Here is a 23,488-nt window from a genome sequence, read left to right on the forward strand (position 1 = left end):
CTCCATTGTAATCCTATAGTACATAATCAATGTTAGGATTTTGATGTTAATATCCTTTCTAGTATTTTCTAAATAAAATTTAAGTTGAAAAGTCAGGTATGTCACCTATAGTCAGTACACTGTAAAAGAGCTTGTAAGATCAGCTCTGGGCCCTGCCTGTATGGCGGAGAGTCCCTTTAGGACTTTATCTGTACATAGTTCCATATGATGTGTCACAAAGGTGGTCATCCATAGAGTGTGTAAAACAACAGACTCCATAGTGCCAATTATTTTTAAGAAGCACGCATATAAACTCTAGGGAATATGAGTGCTCTGAGGCTGGAAGTAGGATCAGTGGAAAATCTCTATAGATTGGCAGGCTTTGGCCTTCTGAAGAAAGATCATTTTATTTATTGTTGTCTGAAAATGGGTTGTGTTGAAAGGAAGTGGGCTTCCTGTGACTGAAATATTTAAGAGGAGTCCAGGTGATTATTTGGACAGGGTAAGGCTTGACTTGACAACTACTAAAACCCTTTCTGATAATCAGTTTTATAATTTTAAGAAAGTGATGTATCACTTAGTACCTTTTAATGAATACTGACTGAAATTTAGAAATATTTGAGGAAACTTCGGAACCAAACCTGTCAAGGGCCTTTAATATTCTTGGAAATATTTCCTTGGCATTAAAGATTCTTGATACTCTAACACAATTTGGTTTTCTAACCAAGGTGGTGACTTTAGCAAATCAGATATTTGGTAGAACTTTGCAGAAGATTACTGAGTTACTGTTCTGGTCCTTGTAGAGCTTTTTATGAGAAGGGTAGCTTTTAATGTTTCTGTAATGTTTGTGGCAGAAAAATTAACCCCAAAAATGTCTACCTGTTGGAAAGATTTTTCAAGATTCCGCCCCCCACTCCTTCCTCCCTTCCTTACTTCCTTTTCTGTCAACCTTGACTTGTTTTTCATTCACCTTATTTTCCTAGCATTTTTTAATTTTCAGGGCTGTTCAGCAACCTGCAACTATAGAAGACTTCTGAGGACATGGGACAGTTTTCTCAAACAAATGACTCAGGAGAACTAGCTCCAGATTCCAAAAGTTCCTGCCAGCACCTCTGCACACATCACATTCTCTTCTTCAAAATGCCACATATATCCTGTGCACCCTGTCAGGTTGTTGAGCTTAACAAACATGTCCTTATGTATACACACATTTTTCATAGTCCTGGGGTTTAATTTTAGAAATGCTACTTATTTAACTGTGATCCTTGGTACGTTATTCCAACTCTCAGAGGCATTGTTTCTTCATAGAGTGGTGTGTTTAATTGTGGACTAAAGGGACTAACAATTGGCCACCTGCCTGAGTGTACCACCTTTCTAGGTATTCCAGGATTCTCTCAGGTAATTAATGTTTTCATTGGAATATATGTGGAATTTGGAGTGAGAGAATCAGAAACACTTTACTGTCATTTAAAGCATGGTGGGTAGATGTGCAGCTCCTTAGCCTTGTTTTAGGTGAGCTGAAGTATGTGGATAGATTATATCCACAAAAAAATGCAGTATTTCTTGATATATCATTTATACTAGTCATCGTTTTTCTCAGGAGCTCTCCTTTCCATATTTATTTGAAAGTCATTATCTCAGGCACTGGGATAACTGTTGGAAAGAAAAATGATCCATAAGATTTGTCCTGCCTTTCAGGATCTTGCATGTATGCTGGAGAAACAGATGACTAAAAGTCATCATAACATGATTGGTGCTGCAGTACTGTATTTACTAGATGCTATGAGATCACTGGGAAAAAAAAGCATCAGTAAATCTGGGTGTATGAGAGACTCAGTCGTGATAGTTTTGGTTGTATGTCCTAGAGGATTGGTTTAATAAGGGAGATGACGTTTGAATGAGGTCTTTGAAGGTTGATTATGAATATTTTAGATATTGCAGGGGTTCCTTATGCAGATAGAATGGGGTTGTTACCCCTGCTATCTGTGGAGTGGGGCCAAAGCTTCCTTTAGACTCGTAAGATCCTCCCATTGTCTTTGTTCCACACCCACAACCGAACAACTAAAAACATGAACCAAAATCAATAACCATAAAAATCTCCAAACAGTTGAAATTTTGGACATGATGCTTGATACTTCAGTAATTTGTGCAATGTATGGAATGGAAATCTTTGTTTTTCCTAAAGGAATTGCCAAGATCTATGTGTACTTTGTGGGTACTTTAGTAAGGGGGGATAATTATCCGATAATAGCTACAGGTGGGTCTGTTTTAATTATAAATCTCTGCTCAGAAGGATTTTCTAGCTCCTGGACATGGAATAACCACAGTATATTGGAAAGAACAGGGGCTTTGGAAATTTGATCAGAAAAGTAGCCTTGTCATTGGCTACTTCAAGTAGAAACACAGTAAATGAAGGTGGAATGTCTGTGTTGTTTTACTTCTTTTGCATGAGCCAAAATTAGGTGAATTCTTCTCCCTCTGCCATACTGTACTTGGACGTTGTTAACTTTAACAAAATGGAAATTTTAGGACACTAAAGGACAGATCAAAGATTTCAGTTACTCTTTATTTTGTAGTAAATTAATTGCTCATACGTTACTTAGATATTATTCTCATTGTTTTCAGCCTTTTGCCTGAAAGTGAGAAATTTTAGTTGTCAAAGTGATTTAAAGCAGTTTGCTATTTTGGGACTCATTAATTGGGGCAGATGGTTAGGAGAGTGTCTGCAGTCCATAGCTGAGCGTCATTAAGAATCTCCCTGGCTGCTGCTTTACCAATGATGGTGGTGGTGATGGGGGTGGGGTTTGCTTTTGGTGTTGGTTTTAGTGGTGGTGATGTTGATGTCATCTTAGTCCCTATATATATAACTCGCTAGGCTGAGAATGTCAAAGATTTTGGCATTAGAAAGAGATTTCTTCAGTTTTTCTGCATTCCGTTTCTCATCTACTCACGCAGTTTTATTAGAGCTTTAAATAGAATAAACTCTTCTTTAATAAATTAGGGAGACACTCCTTTTAGGGTAGCAAACAGATGTGTTGGGATTTATATATGTCATTATTCCTTAGTTCAAATTGTCATTAATATCTCAGACATGGTAGTCTAATATTCATTAATATTCCCACAAAGGGCAGGAAACTCACTGATATTGGATGGATAATGGAGGCTATTGGGTGAGGTGGTTAGATCCCAAAGGGAGATTTTTCTTGGAATTTTCCATTACAGTCACTACCTAGGGTTCTTCTTTTAGGGCATCTATGAAACACTGTGCAGATGAAAGGAACTTTTTATTGTCCTGGTTTTTCAGAATTAAAAAACAGGCCAACTGTGATTGCTAGAGGCTTATTCTTGGAAGACTGAAAGACTGAAAGACAGAGTATAAACTGTGTCCCTTTTTTATTGCTCTATTTTGGGTCCTGAAACCCACCTTCTGAACACACATACCACCCTTACCTAAATTTTATTTCATCCTCCGTTTCAAAGAACCTAATGTGTATTTGTCTTATTTAATTAGTATTTAATAATATGACTCTTTCTGACATAATGAAATATAGATGTAGCACTTCCAAGAGTTCTTTGAGCAGGAGTATTTGGGGCCAGAAGAGCTCAGTTTGTTTTCCAGTTCACTTGTTTATTGTTGGGTTATCTTTGTCAAGCCCCTTAATTTCTCTGAGCCTTAGTTTCCTCATGAGTAAAATGAGGATATTGATAAAACCTTTATCCTCAGGTGGCTAGGAGGAATGAATGTGAAAATTCATTGTAATTTACAAAGTTCTGTATCAGTGTCAGTTACAGCTGTCTGTCATTACCAAATTTTTCCAGACAAAATGTGTGTCTGGAACATCTTCCTAATTCATGGAGGGTGTTTTCATGTGTACAGAAGAAAAGACACCCAACACAAGCCCTGCTCTCAGAGCGGTGGATATGTATTCCATCTGCTACTGATAACCTTTACACAAACCCAGAATAATTCACCAAATTATGCCAGAACATAAAAGGCAATACAGATGCCTTTTTGAAAGAAATAGTTTCTAGTGAATGTTTTATTAATCCAGGCATTTTAATGTGGGTGGAGGCATGTAAAGGTAAAATGTTGGGATGTGGGTAAAAGAATTGACTGAAGAGGAATGGCTTCTTCTCTCCTCTTCTAGTTCATAAGAATTAATTGGTCCCTTTGCCAAGAATGTTTACTACTTGTACCCTTAGCAGTTTTCACCTTCCTTTGAGGTTCATTTTGTATGTTAACTCCTTTAAAGCTTCCTGATAGTTCTGCCCAAATTGCCTCCACTCCTTGCACCTACTGCCAGTTTATAACAAGCATCTCTGCTCCATTGTTTATGCTTTCAAATAATTTTCTATAGGTCTTTATATAACATTTATTAGAGTATATTATCTCACTTAGCTTAATATAAATAATGCCATTGCTTTATTTAGAAGGATGCATAGATGAATGAGAATCATCTTTTTCTTCAAGGAAGAAGAATGTGTATGTTACAGACATAATATATGTATGTATTCCATCTGCTACTAATAAATAGCATTCACACACACACACACACACACACACACACACACACACACACACACACACACATATATCCCATTTCCCATTTCTGAGACTTGCTTGGCTTAATGTAACAACTTCTCTATATACCTGTATATATGTCTGGATTTTAAAAAATCACTGAAGCCTTATTTCTTTTAATGGTAATGGGGGAGGTTTCAGTCATAACAGCAGAGCGTAATTCTATTCATAACATTATTTTTTTCTTTGTTTGTAGAACTCTTACTGTTCTTTGACTTTATTGACCAGTCTTCAATTTTCTATTAATGAGCATCTCCTGAAGTCTCACTATATGCTATACTTACATGCTTACTGTATGCAGAGATGAGTCCCACAGGTCCCTGCCCTGAAGAGTTTGCGTCTGGATGGAGAGGCAGCTGTGTGCTCAAGTTGAAGGATAAAGTGTGTTTCTACCTGCTTATGCTCTTCTAAGTAAGGAAATAAAATTGCATGGTTATCAGTCTTTAAAAGAGGCTTAATCATCCTGACCTAACTTTGGGGAGGTGTTTGGGCCGGAGGGAAGGGGCTACATGACCACTGAGGTCTGCTGGGAGTGAAGGAGAATGATGAGGTTGGCTTAATGGCAAGATCAGCCTGAAATTGGGATGAGTGAAAGTGAACATGGAAGGGCAAAAATTTGAGAAGTGGGAGAATAAAAGCCCAGGGTCCAGTGGTTCATCTTTAATGTGCCTGGAGAAAAAGGTAGTGAGATGAGTTTATATTGTTTATGCTTAGTACTGTTTATACTGTTTACTACAAAGTAGAATGGATTAGAGAAGGAGCAGAGATTCAGGCTCTGAACTTGGCCTGGCTGTGAGGTTTTTTGTAATTCCCAACCCCATTACTGACTTAAAAAAGTGACTGGATGTGTGACTGTTTTCCAGCTTGTATTAGAGCAGCAATGCAGACAATACAGAGGTAGATCTTGAAAGGGGTAAATCTTGAAAGAAATGGATACTGAAGAAATTGTGGATTGAGCACATATTATTTTGGTTTAAATGAGATACATTTGGAAGTTGTTGGTAAACTATGAAGTGCTAAATCAGAGAATTTTCTGTGTGTGTGTGTTTGTACTCTTTGTAGTCATTAAACATCTGGGTTCTCTCATATCTCAGGTTCTACCCATATGTTGTGTGTACCATGTCATCCTCCGCTGCAAGATTTAGGGCAAAATCAGAATAATTGAAAATAGTTCAATCTTGCTATTTAAATATTTTTAAAAATGACTGAGAAGAGTTATTTTAAGGTAATCAGTAGTTTATAAGTTCCTTGTACCTGTAATGATACATCAAACATATTTTCATGCTTATTATGGTTTAGCAATATATACTGTGGATGAAATAAAATATGTAGATTAAAAAAATTTATATATAGAATTAAAAATATATATATAACATTACAAAAAACATAGGGAATATACAAACCAAGGAACCTACCACCCAACTTTAATAGATGTTAATATTTTGCCTCATTTGCTTCAGTCTTCTCTATTTTATTTGTAAACAGAACAGCATATAGGTAGGTGGAAGGCATTCCTGCCTCTTTGCCTCTCTCTCTATAGGTGACCACTATTCTAAATTCAGTTTGTGTCAATGACATATATTTAAAAAATATATTTTTCTGCAGGTGTATGTATCTATAAACATCATGTTTTTAATGTTTTAGTGTTGACTAAAGCAAAAAAATAAATAAAATTGCGGTTCTTCATATGGTGATCCACATGGAAAACTGCAATTATTTTATAATTTTCTACTTTAGTCAGCATGTTTTTTAAAAACATATAGTGTTTTGTCATAACTTTCTGTCCAAATAACAAGTAAAAGTGGTTTTTAAACTTTTCTACAGAATGTTTTACATTGCTTCCTGATATATATGATATACCTGTGTGTTCGTGTCTATAAAACTGAAGTTCTCCAAACCATAGTTTACTGTACTATTTGTGTAATACTGTTTTTTAGCCTATTCATTTTTAAATGCTTGTTCCGATTTAGTACATTGATTTTATGATCTAATAATAGGTTGTCACCTATGATTTGAAAAACACTTAGATTAATCTAAAAATAATTTAACCATAATTAATCTAAAAGTAATACTGTCTTTAGTATGCAAACATAAGCCTTTGTGGTATAATAGAAATGCTTCAAATAATGCAGTATTATAAAGCATTCTTATGCACAATATTTGATTACATTCACTTTGGCTAATTCATTCTGAATATTTGCTTTTTATGAACTATATCCATACATATCTCTTAAACTAATTGATATTAATTTGACTGATACTAATTGGTTTGATATTAGCCAAGTGTTTTAGAGAAAGCATTATGGTCAATAAAGAATATCTCCTTTTAGTTGTTCTGATGATGGTTTGCCTGTAGTCCATGAGGCCTGTCCTGGTGTCCAGAGAGGAAGGAGTTCTTGCTGGCTCAGAAACTGACTGCTAGCCTTGTCACAATGTGTAGCCTTAATAAGCCCTTTCTTCTTTCTTGTCCTTGTTTTCCTCACTTATTAAACAAAAGTGTTAACTAGCTCATCTTGAAAGTACTTTTCATTCTGTGAAATACAGAGTAACTAGTGATGCCGGGGTTCTTGTTTGTGGAGTCGAAGAATGAACTTAGCAAACACCCAAGGTAGGAGAGCCAGGGAGAGGATTTTAATGAGAGATACAGTGAGAGGACAGAGGGGACAAGAGAGCCAGGGATGGTGCGTTGTCTAGGGGATTTATAGGCAGTTGAGGATTTTTGGGAACTGATAAAGGGCTTAGGGTATGGACTTGTACCACCTGCCCTGCCCCCAGGGTGGGCTGGGTTGTTGTCTGTTTGCTAGCTCTTTACAGTGAAGTCACAGGTTATGCTGAGATACCCTTCTTTATTTGCGGAACACTCAAACATTCCAGGCCAAGTTGCTCCTGGCCTTTTAATTTTTAACTGATCTCACTGAAAATGTCTATATGCCTAGTCTGGTATCTTTACCTTAGAGAATTAGTGTGACCTTGACTTTGCATAATGCTTAACACAGTTTCAATAGGGACTTTACATCGATTGTTACATTGCTTTAACTGTAAGTATCCTGTCTTGCTTTTTCCTGAGGCCCTCACCCTACTCTGACTACACCCAAGGTCTCTGTCTCACTAGGACCAAGTTGTCAGAATTTTCTGAGAATATATCTGACAAAAGAACAGGACTTAAATACTGGAATTATATACTAATTTTGCAGTTACATTTAGCAAGAGGCAAGCAGGTCATACACAGTTTAATATGACTCTTAGGCAAAGTAAATTTACCATTAAACCATTCCAAAGTGGTCTTGACATCTCCAAGATCTGCCTACTTTTTTGTAGCATTATTTCTGAGGGACGGGGCCGTGGGAATGTATATGTGAACATGCATAGTGCTAAGAATGGCAAAGGAGTGTTCTTTCATTTTCTTTTAGTTAAGTGTCCTCACAGGCAAATCCAAAGCTGCAGAAACAAATTTATAACCCTTGGTAAGCCCTCGGGGACAGTTTCATGAGTCTGAACACATTGCAATAGTCTGAGGGTTTGGGGAGTCTTCCTTTTTAATGGGAGTTACATGTATGGAATAGAGTAAGAACATATCACCTAAACTATATATCCTTAAAACAAATAACACAGCACTTTTCATGATAAGAATTCTTTATAAGAATTGTTTTGTGTTTAAGTTTGTTTTAAGAAGCAGAGGTTTAGCATTGCATTTTGGGGTAGAATAGACCTTGAAGACGGTCTCTTCCCATTGCTTCCAAAATGCCCTTGCCTGAATCTTCAGGTGGACGCAAAGTTAGTGGCAGATTCCTGTATACTCCCAGGTTCTCATTTCCTTTTGTTTTGCAGATTCTTTTTAGGCAGCTCTACATTTAGAGAGACCTAAAGAGCCAGTTCTAACTCGTACCTGTGGGCGTGGACCCATTAAAAAATGTGTACAGATCTCCTACCCTTGGGACTAACAAAGGTGTGCTTTGTGCTTTTCCTTAGGGACATAAGTCTCTGGGGGAGGATCCTCTGAATCCCAGATGGGTGAGGCATAAGCTAGATTTCCTTTAACTCCTCCGTGTTGTGCCCAAAGTTGTGAATCCCAAGGAGACCACCAAGGAGCCAACACGGATGCAAAAGCAAAGAGCCTTTATTCGAGCTAGCCCGAGCACCCGGGCCAACACAGTGTCCAGGTGCCAGAGAAAGAGAGCGCGTTTTCCCCAGAACAAAGGTTTTATGGGTTTCCAGGGCGGTTTGGGGGGGGTGATGGCCGTGGCTCTGGCTGATTGGCTGGGCCTGGGGGTAGTTGGGGGGGTGATGAGTCATGGCTTTGGTCAGTTGGCAGGGTCTAGGGGTGGTGGGTGTACTTCTTGCTGACTGGAGAGAGACTAAGCTCTGATTGGCTGAAATAGGATCTGGGAGCTTGCCCTTTCACTATGTGAGTCTTTGTGAATGAAGACTTTATAATCACTGGTTGCTATTTTGTGCATTGTCAGTTATAAAGTTGGTATCACCCTAAAATATTAGAATTGATTTTTGAAGTAAACAAAATCCTTTTCTTTTTATGTTAAAATACTACCAATGAGTCTTCCTGTTTGCTCTTCCTTCCTTATGCAGTGTGCCGAGATTTTGCTGTCCTAGAGGACCACACCCTGGCTCACAGCCTGCAGGAACAGGAGAGTGAGTAATGGCCCTCTTTCACACTCCCATCAGTTTTCTTCTTTACTGGTAGCTCTGAGGCAGGTTTCTTTGGGTGAGGCAGAGTCACTGAAATATGCTACCCATCCATCCTCAGGGTTTGTCTAGGCAAATGACAGGACACCAGGGTAAATAATAAAGTTGGGCATTTTGAAATAAGACAGCTGCCTGGGATTAAAAACCTGTTGGATACACTGAAGGAAAAGAGGGACCCCTTGAACCATCTCTGTTGCTTTAGAATTGTAGGAGGGAGACACTCGTTATCCTTGTATCTGGGGCGTGTAAAATGCTGGCATAGAGATCTGTTCCTTTTCCTAGTAGAGGGGCCTGAACATCTTTTCCCAGGTGATGTCCAAATATTTATGTATGTATGGAAAGTAAATCTAAGCTATATGTGTTATATAAAAACACATATTTGTGAATATATAATTTGTGAATCATTAATACATATATCAGTATAAAAGTTTTGAAAAATGTAGTTCAGAATAGAGTGGCAGCTTGTGGAGCAGAAAGGACACTGGCTCTGGCTTTAAAATATTTGTGTAAAAGTCCTAGCACTGCCACTGTTTGGCCATGTGACCAAAGGCAAATTACTTAACCTTTCTGATCCTCTTTTTACTTTATGGAAAGATAAGCAGAATTAATTCCTGTGCTGCCTATTACACAGCATTGCTGAGAGCATAAAATAGGATTGATGGATGTAAAGCTCTTTTTAATGGAAAAGCTTTTCTTAAGTTCATCCTGAGGTTTATTATTAACAAGCCAAGGCTTTGTAATTCCTCTCCTCAATCTTTCTGTCCAGTTGAGCATCATTTGGCATCGAACATTCAGCGGAACCGTTTGGTCCAGCATGATCTCCAGGTGGCTAAGCAGCTCCAAGAGGAAGATCTGAAAGCTCAGGCTCAGCTCCAGAGGCACTACAAAGACCTGTGAGGATTTGGGAATTGGGAGGGAATTGTGCCAGGGCAGAGAAAAAGGCTGTTTGTCCGTCTTTCTGATTTCTTGCACTATTAGATTACAAATCCTATTTTAGCTGTTCCATAGTTTTCTTTGATTTGAAAAGTTTTCTTTGTTATTGGAACACTTCACTAGGTTTTGGGACATGTGGATGCTGCTGTGAACTCAGCACTTTCAACTGTATGACTTTGAGCCATTTGGTTCACCTCTCTGAATCTATTTTCCTCACCTCTAACAGGGAAAATACTCTCTGTCCCCTCTGCTTTATAGGTTGTTTGAGGGATCTAATGAAAAACTGGGTATCGAAGAACTTTGAGTCATATTGGATTATTTTACTATTTCCTAATGGTGTTCTGTTTCTTATTTTCCTTGAACTCCTTGCTTTTCAGGTAGAGACAGAATCTTTCTGGAAAGCTCTGAATTGCACACTCAGTTTTCTTCATAAGTTCAGCATTTGACAAAAGTTCTTTCTCAGTCTTCTCCTTTAATAGTCAGATAAATAGAAAGATCATGTCTATGGTCTCTTCCAGCATAGTGACTTTTTACTCTTTGTCAGTGTTTTAAAAGCTCACAGGGCACATTTCTTCTTTGAGAGGGGCTCTTATACCTAAATCTCTAATGGTGGATTTAACTGCAATGTTTTGTTTTGAGGAGGAAGGGGCAAAGGAAGACATGAAAGTACTTCTCAGTTTACTTTAGTTGTCATGTTCAAATATCCAGGAAAGACTGTGATTTTTGCTACCTTTGAAGAAGTTTTGCTATTTTACTATTTGTAGAGATGACTTTTCTCACCATTTTGTTCAGCTTTCTTATTTTGTAATAAATACTCTTACCGACTCTTGCTATACCTGACACCGTGAAAGGCACTGGAAACCACTGAGGTAAAATAATAAAAAATAGCCCATTGCCATTAAGGGCCTCTGAAAGAAACTCTGAGCATTCTGTATCTAGAAATACACGCACAAGATGCAGAGAATTGAATAATAAATCTCATGCATATGACAAGAGAGGAGACTGGGAAAACTACCCCAATACAGATGATATATTTAATCTGAAACTTGATGGTTAATTAGGAGTTTATAGTGATGACCAGGGAAAACCATTCTAGCCAGAGGGAATAGCACTTATTAAGGTAAGAAGTGAAAGGACCTGGAATTTCATGGTAGCTGCAAGATGTTCAGTATTGCTGGAGTGAGAGTACAGCTAGGGACACAGGTAGGAGAGGAGGCAGGTAAAGTAGTCACAAGCTGGGCCAAGAGGTCATAAAGGTTATGTTTTTTAGGAATGTAGACTTTGTAGGTTTTATAGGATGAACAATAGGGAACCAATGAGTTTGGGATTTTCCTTTAGGGACTCCCCTATTCTGGGGGCTGGATAAGTAAAAGCTTGGAGGGGAAAGATTGGCAGCAGCTTTTGAACAGTGGTCAGATTAAGAGATGACAAGGCTTAAGTTTAGGACAATGAATGATTATGGTAGAGGAGGGAGATGATGAGGCCAGAATTTAGGGTAGTGTTAACAGAGAAGAGACAGATTTCACCAGCAGTGTTAAGATGAGAGCCAAAGCTAGAATACTCTAGAGTTCTAGATCATTGCATTTTACCTTATTCATAATTCTCTGTGATGAAGGTCAATTCTAAGGCTGGTGCAGCAGTTAAAGATCCTGAATTAGGGTGATGATAGTGAGTCTAATGAGGTTATGAAGACATTATGGAAACAGACCACTGTAAAGTATACATCAGGATTAGGAGAATGTGGATTATAGGTCCTAAATTAGAGAAGAACCAGGTATTAATTTCTGCCCAGGACTTCAGGGTTTTGGAGGTATTCCTGGCTAGCATAAGTAAGTTTGAAAGGAAGTTTTTCAGTTTTCACACCCTGGCAATTTTCATAGCTGAACATTAAGGGAAGGATGAAATACTAAAGATTCTAATGAACTGGAATCTTTCACTCAGTCTGTATGTATCCTGGGGCCCCATCTGAAGTCAGGCATACCAATTACTGATTATCCTTTCCCATTTGATTTTGTTTTCCCAGGATTCTGTATAATTAACTGAGTGAACTAGAACTGGTACTTCTTGGAAATAGGGTTTGGAATAATTAAACTCAGCTTAAACTTGACTTTATTTTCTCTACTAAGCTATACATCTTCTATGGCACTAGTGCCTTTAGCATTTTTTTAAATTTGCCTTTGTTGCTGTGCTTCTGCTTTCTTCCCATCTTTTTTCACCTTATATGTAGTTAGTAGTTGCTTACTTCTGTATAGATCTTACATTAGTTTTGGAGATCCATATAGAGAAGTCTTTGAAAATTAAGACCATGAATTTGTGTATTATTATTATTAACTATTAGAAGATAATGAATAAAAAGAGGATATATAAATAATTGTTTGGAGTAGATTTTTGTTTATTTTCAATTATTTGGTTTGAATAGTTTAAGAATCCTAAAATACTAGACCTGTACACAAAAGTCATTAAGTCTAAAAACTTTTAAAGCTGATAAGATGACATGAGAGGGCATGATTCACTGTTTATCAGTGGTAGGACCAGAAATCAGGTGTGCAGACAGACATCTTGTCCGGAGATTTTCTCTTGAATCAAAAAGTCTTGCTATCTCTGGCCTGTGCTCTCTGTTTTGTTTTCTCTAACTCCCTTGTTTTGTTTGTATATACACACATACATACACATCTACATGTGTGTATAGACATCTATCTTCATCTATGTCTATGTATTTCCAAACATATTGAAAGTGCCAATTCCCTTCTACAAATGAGAATAATTTTTATCCTGAGTCTCAATTTTGTTAGAACAGAATATATGGGCTTTGATTCCTCCAGAGAAATTAGGATATTGCCCCACTCCCTCAATAATTTTCAGTTACATGACTGCCATTAAACATGGAATATGCATTCAAGAGTGAGATTTCACTGATTGTTTTAAGTTCATTTGTCAGTAGGAAGAATAAGAGGATGTATTTGTTTAACAAATAGCATATAAGTTTATTGTAATTTTATTCCAGCATTTTTTTAGATTGTAAACTGTAAGCATGTTTATGTTCCTCTTTCTTAGGATAGTAAACTGTAAGCATGTTTATGTTCCTCTTTAGATAGTAAACTGTAAGCATGTTTATGTTCCTCTTTCAATAATTTTTTTGTGAAGGTTCGCTCCCCAGAGCTGCCTCATTCTGGAGTTTTAAGCTGCCCATTGGCTTTTCTTGAAACCTGAAACTAGAAGGCTTGTGTACTTGTGGCCATCCCAAACCCTATTTTCTGCTGGAACTGCAATTTTAGAGGTGCTATTATAAAGGGTCTGTTTCTCCCACCAAAATATATTGTGAGCTGCTGAGCGCAGGATAAAGATTTACTCATTTCTGTGTCCTCAGTGTTAAGCAGTTTTGGGACCATAGCAGGTATTTTTAAAATCTTTGTTGAATGCCATAACAAAACAAAGCTATGGTAGTAACAGTATTACAACATTTGGTTTACTTAGTGGTCAGAGTATTAAGAAAACTATATCAACCAGAGAGGTTCCTATTGGGAACTGAAGTTGGGGAATATATACATTTTCCCTCTTTTTAAAAACATTATTAAAACAGAAAAAAAGGTATCAAATTAAAAAAATTTATAAAAATCATTTTAAAGTCATACCATCACCTCTAGAAGACCATAGTGTTATTGACAGTTTTTTTCTGTGTACTCTATAATGTATATTGGATATTTGTGGATATTAATCTCATAATGTACATCTCCTTTGCAGAATCTTGGGAAAAAAGGCCCCAGTAGGGTAAGGTGATATGGTAGTGTAGAAAAAGCATGGAGCTCTCCATTGTAGTGTCTGGGGATCAGATTTTGGTTCTGCTACTTATCTGTGATCTTAGGGAAATTAGTTCCCTACTCTGGATCTCATATTTTTCATCTGTAAAATATGACAATACTCCTTGCATCATTATTGTGAGGATTAAGTGTGATAAAAATGTATCCTGGCTCATAGTGAGTATTCAGTAAACTGTGTTTTAGGAAAAATCGTTCCTTATTCATATTGTTTTCACCTTTGTTTTTTAGTGAACAACAAGACTGTGAAATTGCTCAGGAAATTCAGGAGAAGCTGGCTATTGAGGCAGAAAGACAACGCATTCAGGAGAAGAAGGATGAGGTACAACTTAGTTAATCTTAACCTCCACTGCTTGGAGGAAGGGCTGTTCAGCTCTGGAGCAGTTACTTCTGTATCCATGGGCTCCATGTAAGGTTGCTGGATGGGCAGCAGAACTTTTCTCTTTCGGGTTATATAGTCCAAGTATTTCTCTCCGTGGACCACTGTTTTATTGCCCCTTGATCTAAGTGGGGAAATGTTAAAAGATGATATGAATAATTTGACATAAGGTATGGATTAGATTCCTTGGGCTGCTTTAACAAATTACCACAAACTTGAAGGCTTAAAACGACAGAAATTTATTCTCTCACAGTCCTGGAGTTTAAGAACTCTAAATCAAGGCTTTGGCAGGGCTATGCTCCCTATTGGGAAAGATCCTTTGCCTCTTTCTGGCTTTTGGTGACTCCTGATAATCATTGGCAGTCCTTGGCTTAAAATTGCATTGCTTCAGTCTCTATATCCATTGTCACATGGCCTTCCTCCCTGCATCTTTATGTTCTCTTGTTGTCTTACAAGGACACCAGTCATTGGATTGAGAACTCATCCTAATCCAGTAAGATTGCCTTTTAACTAATTACATCTGTAAAGACCCTGTTTCCACATAAGGGCACTTTCTGAGGTGCTTAGTAGAAATGAAATTTTTTAGGGGATGCAATTCAACCCAATATAGGGTGTCTGTCTGTGGGTATTCCTTAACTTTAGAAAGAACAGGCCTTGAGTGTCACCTGAATAGGAGTCAGGGAGTATTCATTGCTCTCACTCTATTTTGTTAATGATTTCACTCTCCTATGTTATGCAGCCCAAAAGAACTCTAATCTGTTTGATTCTATATGTATTTTTAAATTACATTGTTTTTAAAGATGAAAATCACTAAAATTAGCAATAGTATTTGGTTTGTAAAAACACTTCAGTTTGCAGTTAACCGTTACTTGCTTTTGTCCTTCTTTTCAGCATCTGTTACAAACAATGCCTTTTCAATTTGCATTGATCCTGTGTCTGCCTTGCTTCACATCTGTTGTGCTGTTCTTGGTGACGGTCTTTAATTATATTAAGGAAGAAAATGATTGATCATTTTTAATAGTAGGATAACCATATGATTGACCATATACTCAGAAACACTTGTCAGTGTTAAAGGGGGGACACTTTTAATTACATAAAATGGGATTGTCTGGGCAAACCAGCACAATATGATCACCCTATTAAATACGTATGATGAGGTTCATCAGTAAACTGCTACTCCTACTAAGTCATCCTCCTACTGAGTTAGCAAGACTCCTTGTTCCATGCCAGGTGAGTGTGTCATCTGGTGTGTGTGTATATAGCTGTTTCTTTAAGAAACAAACCACGATTATGTGATAATCAGAACTATAAGTGAGAATTAGGGATTACTTTTTATCCTTCCTGTTTTCATCATAGGAGCTCTTTTTTACTACAGGATGTGTTGCTTTTCTATAGTCAAGGCTGCTTTGAGGATAAAACTGGGAACTGAAAGAAGTGATTATATTTTGTGGACAGGAAAGCTTCTGTTTTAAAAATAACAGAGTAATGAAGTTGGCTTCTTATAAATGCTACTCGTGTCCTGTGATTTTTTTTTCCCCCATTCACATAAAAATTGGATAGAAGGAGAAACCAAAACACTTTATTTTAGGCATGTAGAATCTAAATAGCAACCACAGTAAATAATCTTACGGTATTCCTGTGTAAAGTATTCACTGTGCTGTGTACAGAAATCACTGTGTGCAGTGTAGTGATTGGCTCCATTTTCAGAGGGAGAAATTAATGCTTGAAGAAGTAATTGATTGGTCCCAAGCTATAATATGATTACAGAGAAACAGTTATACAGTTCAGGTCCCTTGACTGACCACTTCTGACATACTGTGACACAACATAAAACATGTAAACATTGGAGTTAGATTTTCCTGGGTTTGAATCTCAGCTCTTAAACGTCTAGCTGTGGCTTTCAGCCTCTCACTTAACCATGCAGAACCTCAGGTTCCAAAATAGATAAGTCATGATTAATTGTGCATACCCTCAAGGGCTCTTGTGAGCTTTAAATGAGATCACATATATAAGGCCTCTGGTACATATTAAGCTAATAATTGCTCTTTTGTTTTGCTTTCTTGCCAGGTGTTTTCCCTGCATTTTGCTCTTTATAATAAAACAACTCTGATTTCTCTTAAATAAGGATACATGCTGACTAAAAGGTGGAAAATAAATGGGCTTAAGTGCATTCCAGTATGGTGTGATCTGAGGGATCTTCAGGAGTTTACTTGCCTTTACAGAATTCCCACTACCTGGGCATCCACTGCTACTGAAATACTGAAATACTCCCTTTTCCCCAGTACTGGGGAGAGATTAAATGAAAAATCTCCCAGTTTTTTATTTAGTGAGACTAACCTTTAAAAATACCATTCAGACTTTTTGACTTTTTAGCTAATGCCTTAAATTAGATTTAGGTACCATGCCAAGATATTTTTTTATCAGAGAAAAATGTGACTCTCAGCTGACTGGTATGCTGTTAATACTAAATGAACAAAATTTGCATGAGTATAGTTTGTTGTTGAAGGATTTATCATAATGCTTGTTTATCTTAGTGCAGGGTGCCTCATAGAGAAATCTGGGACTCGGACAATAGTGCTAATTTTTCTGGCCAACTCTTGAAAAAACATTGCCTGTTATGCATAAACTGACCTAATTCTTTTTTTTTTTTTTTCCCTCTATGCTCTTTTACTTCCCTGTAGAGTCTGCTTAGCTAATAAGTTTTATTAACCAATAGAGTGGAAAATTCCTCAGTGAATTTTCACTCGGTTCTTTTTTAGAGATTTTTTGGGTCAACTCTCGAGTAGTTTTTAACCCTCCCCAACCAGATATAGAATCCAAGGCCCCTTTCCTTTTGGGACAGAGATTTTTTTCTAAACAACATTGTACGTGAGAGGTAGAGTCACAACTTAGTATGAGTGACTTAGCATTTCTAGCTTTGTTATGGTATATATACAGAGCACAGATAGAAGGAAAGTAGCGCTTCCATGCAGAGACAGATTTAGAAAAGTAAAAGAAAAGAAAACTTTCTGTATTCTTACCAGCATTGTGTCTTCTCATTTCCTTCCCCCCTGTTCTTTTTCTTTCTCCCTTTCTCTCTCTCTCCCTTCCTTCCTTTTTTTCTCTCTTTTACACAGTGTCTTGAATATAGTAGTTGCATTTCTCTTTAGGTGCCCTGTTGAAGGGGGCTTGTAGCCTTTGGGAATATTGGACTGTATGAGTTTGTAATTATTAAAAGCAGACAAATCCCACTGGGGTTTTTCTCCTTAGTCACAGTGTAAGTATTTTTCAGTGCTGTTGGTAAGACCGAGAAATGTATGTTTAGTTGATTTAATTTAGTTATTCTTTAATAAAACCCTTAAGTGTGAGTGTGTGTGTGTGAATATCCGTGGATACACATAGTGTTTGGACCTGGGCTCAAATATATGTGTATGTGTAACTATTTTAGGAAGTTTTTAAGTGCTTAAGTAAACATTAGCATGACCATATTATGAAAAGTCTGTGGCACTAGTATAAAAATTTGAAGTAATTTATAGTATGAACTGTTCAGGAATAAATTTAGTAACCAATTTACATGAAAAATTAATCTACTTTGAACCATGGTACTTTTTCATAATATTCTTTTTTTTTTTTTTTCTCTTTGAAACATATAATTTCCTATTTAATGAATAATTTTTCCAGTGGTATGAATTTTATCTTATAAAAGTAAATTTACTGTTGACAAATGTAATCCATTTTCCCCACTTTTGAGCCACTTTTTTTTTTTTTTTAATTTTTTTTTATTGAAGGGTAGTTGACAACAGCATTGCATTACATTAGTTTCAGGTGTACAACACAGCGACTCAACATTTATATACATGATATTTCTAGGTACCAGGTATCACCATACCAAGTTGTTACAATATTTTGACTATATTCCTTACGCTATACATTACATCCCGGTTACTTATTTATTTTACAATTGGAAGTGTGTTTATATATATATATATATATTGTGAGGGCATCTCTCATATTTATTGATCAAATAGTTGTTACCCACAACAAATCTCTGTATAGGGGGGTCAATACTCAATGCACAATCATTAATCCACCCCAAGCCCAATTTTCGTCAGTCTCCAATCTTCTGATGCATAACGAACAAATTCTTACATGGAGTACAAATTCTTACATAGTGAATAAGTTACATGGTGAACAGTGCAAGGGCAGTCATCACAGAAGCTTTCAGTTTTGTTAATGCATTATGAACTATAAACAGTCAGTTCAAATATGAATACTCATTTGATTTTTAAACTTGATTTATATGTGGATACCACATTTCTCTATTATTATTATTTTTAATAAAATGCTGAAGTGGTAGGTAGATACGAGATAAAGGTAGGAAACAGAGTTTAGTGTTGTAAGAGAGCAAATGTAGATGATCAGGTGTGTGCCTGTAGACTATGTGTTAATCCGCGCTAGCCGAGGGCAATAAACATCCATGTATGCAGAAGATTTCTCTCAGAACATGAGGGGGGAGGTTCTAAGCCTCACCTCTGCTGCTCCCCATTTTCTCACCAGATGGCCCCCTGCGACTGTGCCTGTCTTAGGTTGTTCCTCCCTTGAGGAATCTTCCCCGTCTCTGGCTAACCAGTCATCTTCCGGGGCCATACAGGGAAATGTTAAGTTGGTAAGTGAGAGAGAAGCCTTATTGTTTGAAAAGGTTAGCTTTTTACTTCTTTGCATATTTATGCCCTGTGGCTTCTATGCCCAGCATTTGTCTTGAGGTGTCTTTACCACTTGGAAGAATTATGATACTCGGTAAATTCGACATGTGGCATGAGTTCTATTTAAAGGTTGTGATTAGGTAGGAAGAAGAAAAGCTACAGAAGTAGCAGGCAGAAGAAAACCTGGGAAGATTGATTATTTCTTTGGCATATCTTCTTGTAGAGTAACTTCAGCATGGATAGGTTTTAAACGACTAATTAAATTGTGCACACACATTAACATAATAGGAATATAGTTACCTAACCAAAGCATACCTGTAATTACCAGCCATCTCCAGTGAAACCAAGAAAACCAGTTAGGCACCTTAGGCATTTGTGAAAACTTATCTATGATATGGTGGATATTGTCCGACTGAGCTTAAACAGTCTGAGAGAATTCAGATAAACTAGAACACCCCATTCCTGGGGACTGTTCATATCCCATACGTTCTTTTAACGATAAATAGTCTGTGGTTGTAAGATTTTGGAGTGCTACAATTTGCACTTCTCCTAATTCTTGTTTGAGTTCCAACAGTATAGATCCAGTCCAATTTTTGTTTTACTGCATGCACAGGCCAGCTTAGATATCTCCTTCATCTTTCCCATGGCAAGTCCAGGAACTGGTGGGATGAGTGCATCTACACCTGTGACAGTGTGTGGATCTTTGTTGAAGTTTTTTTTTTTTTTTTTTTTTCTGATCATCTTCTGTCATGAGTCTTCCCGAGAGTGCTGATGTTGGAAGTTCTTTTTCATATCGTATCTTAGTTCATTTTCGGGGTAGCCAAATTAGGCTTTGATCCTCTGTATAAACACAAACAGACCCTTTGCCTACACTTTTATATGTCCTTTATATCGTTGTGTAGAACTCATTAGAGGTCACCACATAGGAACTGCATTTTTTTTTTTTTTTAATCATTAATCTACACTTACATGACGAATACTTTGTTTACTAGGCTCTCCCCTATACCAGGTCCCCCCATATACTCCTTTACAGTCACTGTCCATCAGCGTAGCAACCTGTTGTAGAATCACTACTTGTCTTCTCTGTGTTGTACAGCCCTCCCCTTTCTCCCACCCCGCTATGGATGCTAATCTTAATACCCCACTACTTCTCCCCCCCTTATCCCTCCCTACCCACCCATCCTTCCCAGTCCCTTTCCCTTTGGTACCTGTTAGTCCATTCTTGAGTTCTGTGATTCTGCTGCTGTTTTGTTCCTTCAGTTTTTCCTTTGTTCTTATATTCCACAGATGAGTGAGATCATTTGGTATTTCTCTTTCTCTGCTTGGCTTGTTTCACTGAGCAAAATACCCTCCAGCTCCATCCATGTTGCTGCAAATGGTTGGATTTGCCCTTTTCTTATGGCTGAGTAGTATTCCATTGTGTATATGTACCACTTCTTCTTTATCCATTCATCTATCGATGGACATTTAGGTTGCTTCCAATTCTTGGCTATTGTAAATAGTGCTGCGATAAACATAGGGGTGCACTGATCTTTCTCATACTTGATTGCTGCATTCTTTGGGTAAATTCCTAGGAGTGCAATTCCTGGGTCAAATGGTAAGTCTGTTTTGAGCATTTTGATGTACCTCCATACTGCTTTCCACAATGGTTGAACAAGTTTACATTCCCACCAGCAGTGTAGGAGGGTTCCCCTTTCTCCACAGCCTCGCCAACATTTGTTGTTGTTTGTCTTTTGGATGGCAGCCATCCTTACTGGTGTGAGGTGATACCTCATTGTAGTTTTAATTTGCATTTCTCTGATAATTAGCGATGTGGAGCATCTTTTCATGTGTCTGTTGGCCATCTGTATTTCTTTTTTGGAGAACCGTCTGTTCAGTTCCTTTGCCCATTTTTTAATTGGGTTATTTGTTTTTTGTTTGTTGAGGCGTGTGAGCTCTTTATATATTCTGGACGTCAAGCCTTTATCGGATGTGTCATTTTCAAAGATATTCTCCCATACTGTAGGGTTCCTTTTTGTTCTATTGTTGGTGTCTTTTGCTGTACAGAAGCTTTTCAGCTTAATATAGTCCCACTTGTTCATTTTTGCTGTTGTTTTCCTTGCCCGGGGAGATATGTTCAAGAAGAGGTCACTCATGTTTATGTCTAAGAGGTTTGTGCCTATGTTTTCTTCCAAGAGTTTAATGGTTTCATGACTTACATTCAGGTCTTTGATCCATTTTGAGTTTACTTTTGTATATGGGGTTAGACGATGGTCCAGTTTCATTCTCCTACATGTAGCTGTCCAGTTTTGCCAGCACCATCTGTTGAAGAGACTGTCATTTCGCCATTGTATGTCCATGGCTCCTTTATCAAATATTAATTGACCATATATGTCTGAGTTAATGTCTGGATTGTCTAGTCTGTTCCATTGGTCTGTGGCTCTGCTCTTGTGCCAGTACCAAATTGTCTTGATTACTATGGCTTTATAGTAGAGCTTGAAGTTGGGGAGTGAGATCCCCCCTACTTTATTCTTCTTTCTCAGGATTGCTTTGGCTCTTCGGGGTCTTTGGTGGTTCCATATGAATTTTTGAATTATTTGTTCCAGTTCATTGAAGAATGTTGCTGGTAGTTTCATAGGGATTGCATCAAATCTGTATATTGCTTTGGGCAGGATGGCCATTTTGACGATATTAATTCTTCCTAGCCATGAGCATGGGATGCGTTTCCATCTGTTAGTGTCCCCTTTAATTTCTTTTAAGAGTGACTTGTAGTTTTCAGAATATAAGTCTTTCACTTCTTTGGTTAGGTTTATTCCTAGGTATTTTATTTTTTTGGATGCAATTGTGAATGGAGTTGTTTTCCTGATTTCTCTTTCTGTTGGTTCATTGTTAGTATATAGGAAAGCCACAGATTTCTGTGTGTTGATTTTGTATCCTGCAACTTTGCTGTATTCCGATATCAGTTCTAGTAGTTCTGGGGTGGAGTCTTTAGGGTTTTTTATGTACAGTATCATGTCATCTGCAAATAGTGACAGTTTGACTTCTTCTTTGCCAATCTGGATTCCTTGTGTTTTTTTGTTTTGTCTGATTGCCGTGGCTAGGACCTCTAGTACAATGTTAAATAACAGTGGGGAGAGTGGGTATCCCTGTCTAGTTCCCGATCTCAGCGGAAATGCTTTCAGCTTCTCGCTATACAATATAATGTTGGCTGTGGGTTTTTCATAGATGGCCTTTATTATGTTGAGGTACTTGCCCTCTATTCCCATTTTGCTGAGAGTTTTTATCATGAATGGATGTTGAACTTTGTCAAATGCTTTTTCAGTATCTATGGAGATGATCATGTGGTTTTTGTCTTTCTTTTTGTTGATGTGGTGGATGATGTTGATGGACTTTCGAATGTTGTGCCATCCTTGCATCCCTGGGATGAATCCCACTTGGTCATGGTGTACGATGGTTTTGATGTATTTTTGAATTCGGTTTGCTAAAATTTTGTTGAGTATTTTTGCGTCTACGTTCATCAGGGATATTGGTCTGTAGTTTTCTTTTTTGGTGGTGTCTTTGCCTGGTTTTGGTATTAGGGTGATGTTAGCTTCATAGAATGAGTTTGGGAGTATCCCCTCCTCTTCTATTTCTTGGAAAACTTTAAGGAGAATGGGTATTATGTCTTCCCTGTATGTCTGATAAAATTCCGAGGTAAATCCATCTGGCCCGGGGGTTTTGTTCTTTGGTAGTTTTTTGATTACCGCTTCAATTTCGTTGCTGGTAATTGGTCTGTTTAGATTTTCTGTTTCTTTTTGGGTCAGTCTTGGAAGGTTGTATTTTTCTAGGAAGTTGTCCATTTCTCCTAGGTTTCCCAGCTTGTTAGCATATAGGTTTTCATAGTAGTCTCTAATAATTCTTTGTATTTCTGCGGGATCTGTTGTGATTTTTCCTTTCTCATTTCTGATACTGTTGATTTGTGTTGACTCTCTTTTCCTCTTAATAAGTCTGGCTAGAGGCTTATCTGTTTTGTTTATTTTCTCGAAGAACCAGCTCTTGGTTTCATTGATTTTTGCTATTGTTTTATTCTTCTCAATTTTATTTATTTCTTCTCTGATCTTTATTATGTCCCTCCTTCTGCTGACCTTAGGCCTCATCTGTTCTTCTTTTTCCAATTTTGATAGTTGTGACATTAGACCGTTCATTTGGGATTGCTCTTCCTTTTTTAAATATGCTTGGAGTGCTATATACTTTCCTCTTAAGACTGCTTTTGCTGCGTCCCACAGAAGTTGGGGCTTAGTGTTGTTGTTCTCATTTGTTTCCATATATTGCTGGATCTCCATTTTGATTTGGTCATTGATCCATTGATTATTTAGGAGCGTGTTGTTTAGCCTCCATGTGTTTGTGAGCCTTTTTGCTTTCTTTGAACAGTTTATTTCTAGTTTAATGCCTTTGTGGT

The 23,488-nt window shown here is 37.4% G+C and overlaps 1 protein-coding gene across 4 annotated transcripts in view; it reads left to right on the forward strand.

Moving 5' to 3' along the window:
• The window catches only part of CCDC50 (coiled-coil domain containing 50), a 145,672-nt gene that overhangs the window by 29,623 nt on the left and 92,561 nt on the right, over positions 1-23,488 (forward strand). For all 4 annotated transcript variants that reach the window (XM_057501172.1, XM_057501179.1, XM_036933185.2 and 1 more), the window contains exons 2-4: positions 9,146-9,208; positions 10,029-10,155; positions 14,242-14,332. In XM_057501172.1, coding sequence (XP_057357155.1) covers positions 9,146-9,208; positions 10,029-10,155; positions 14,242-14,332 — 281 coding nt within the window. The remainder of the gene's footprint in view (positions 1-9,145; positions 9,209-10,028; positions 10,156-14,241; positions 14,333-23,488) is intronic.

Source organism: Manis pentadactyla, chromosome 1 (genome assembly GCF_030020395.1).
Source record: "Manis pentadactyla isolate mManPen7 chromosome 1, mManPen7.hap1, whole genome shotgun sequence".
Taxonomy (NCBI): domain Eukaryota; kingdom Metazoa; phylum Chordata; class Mammalia; order Pholidota; family Manidae; genus Manis; species Manis pentadactyla.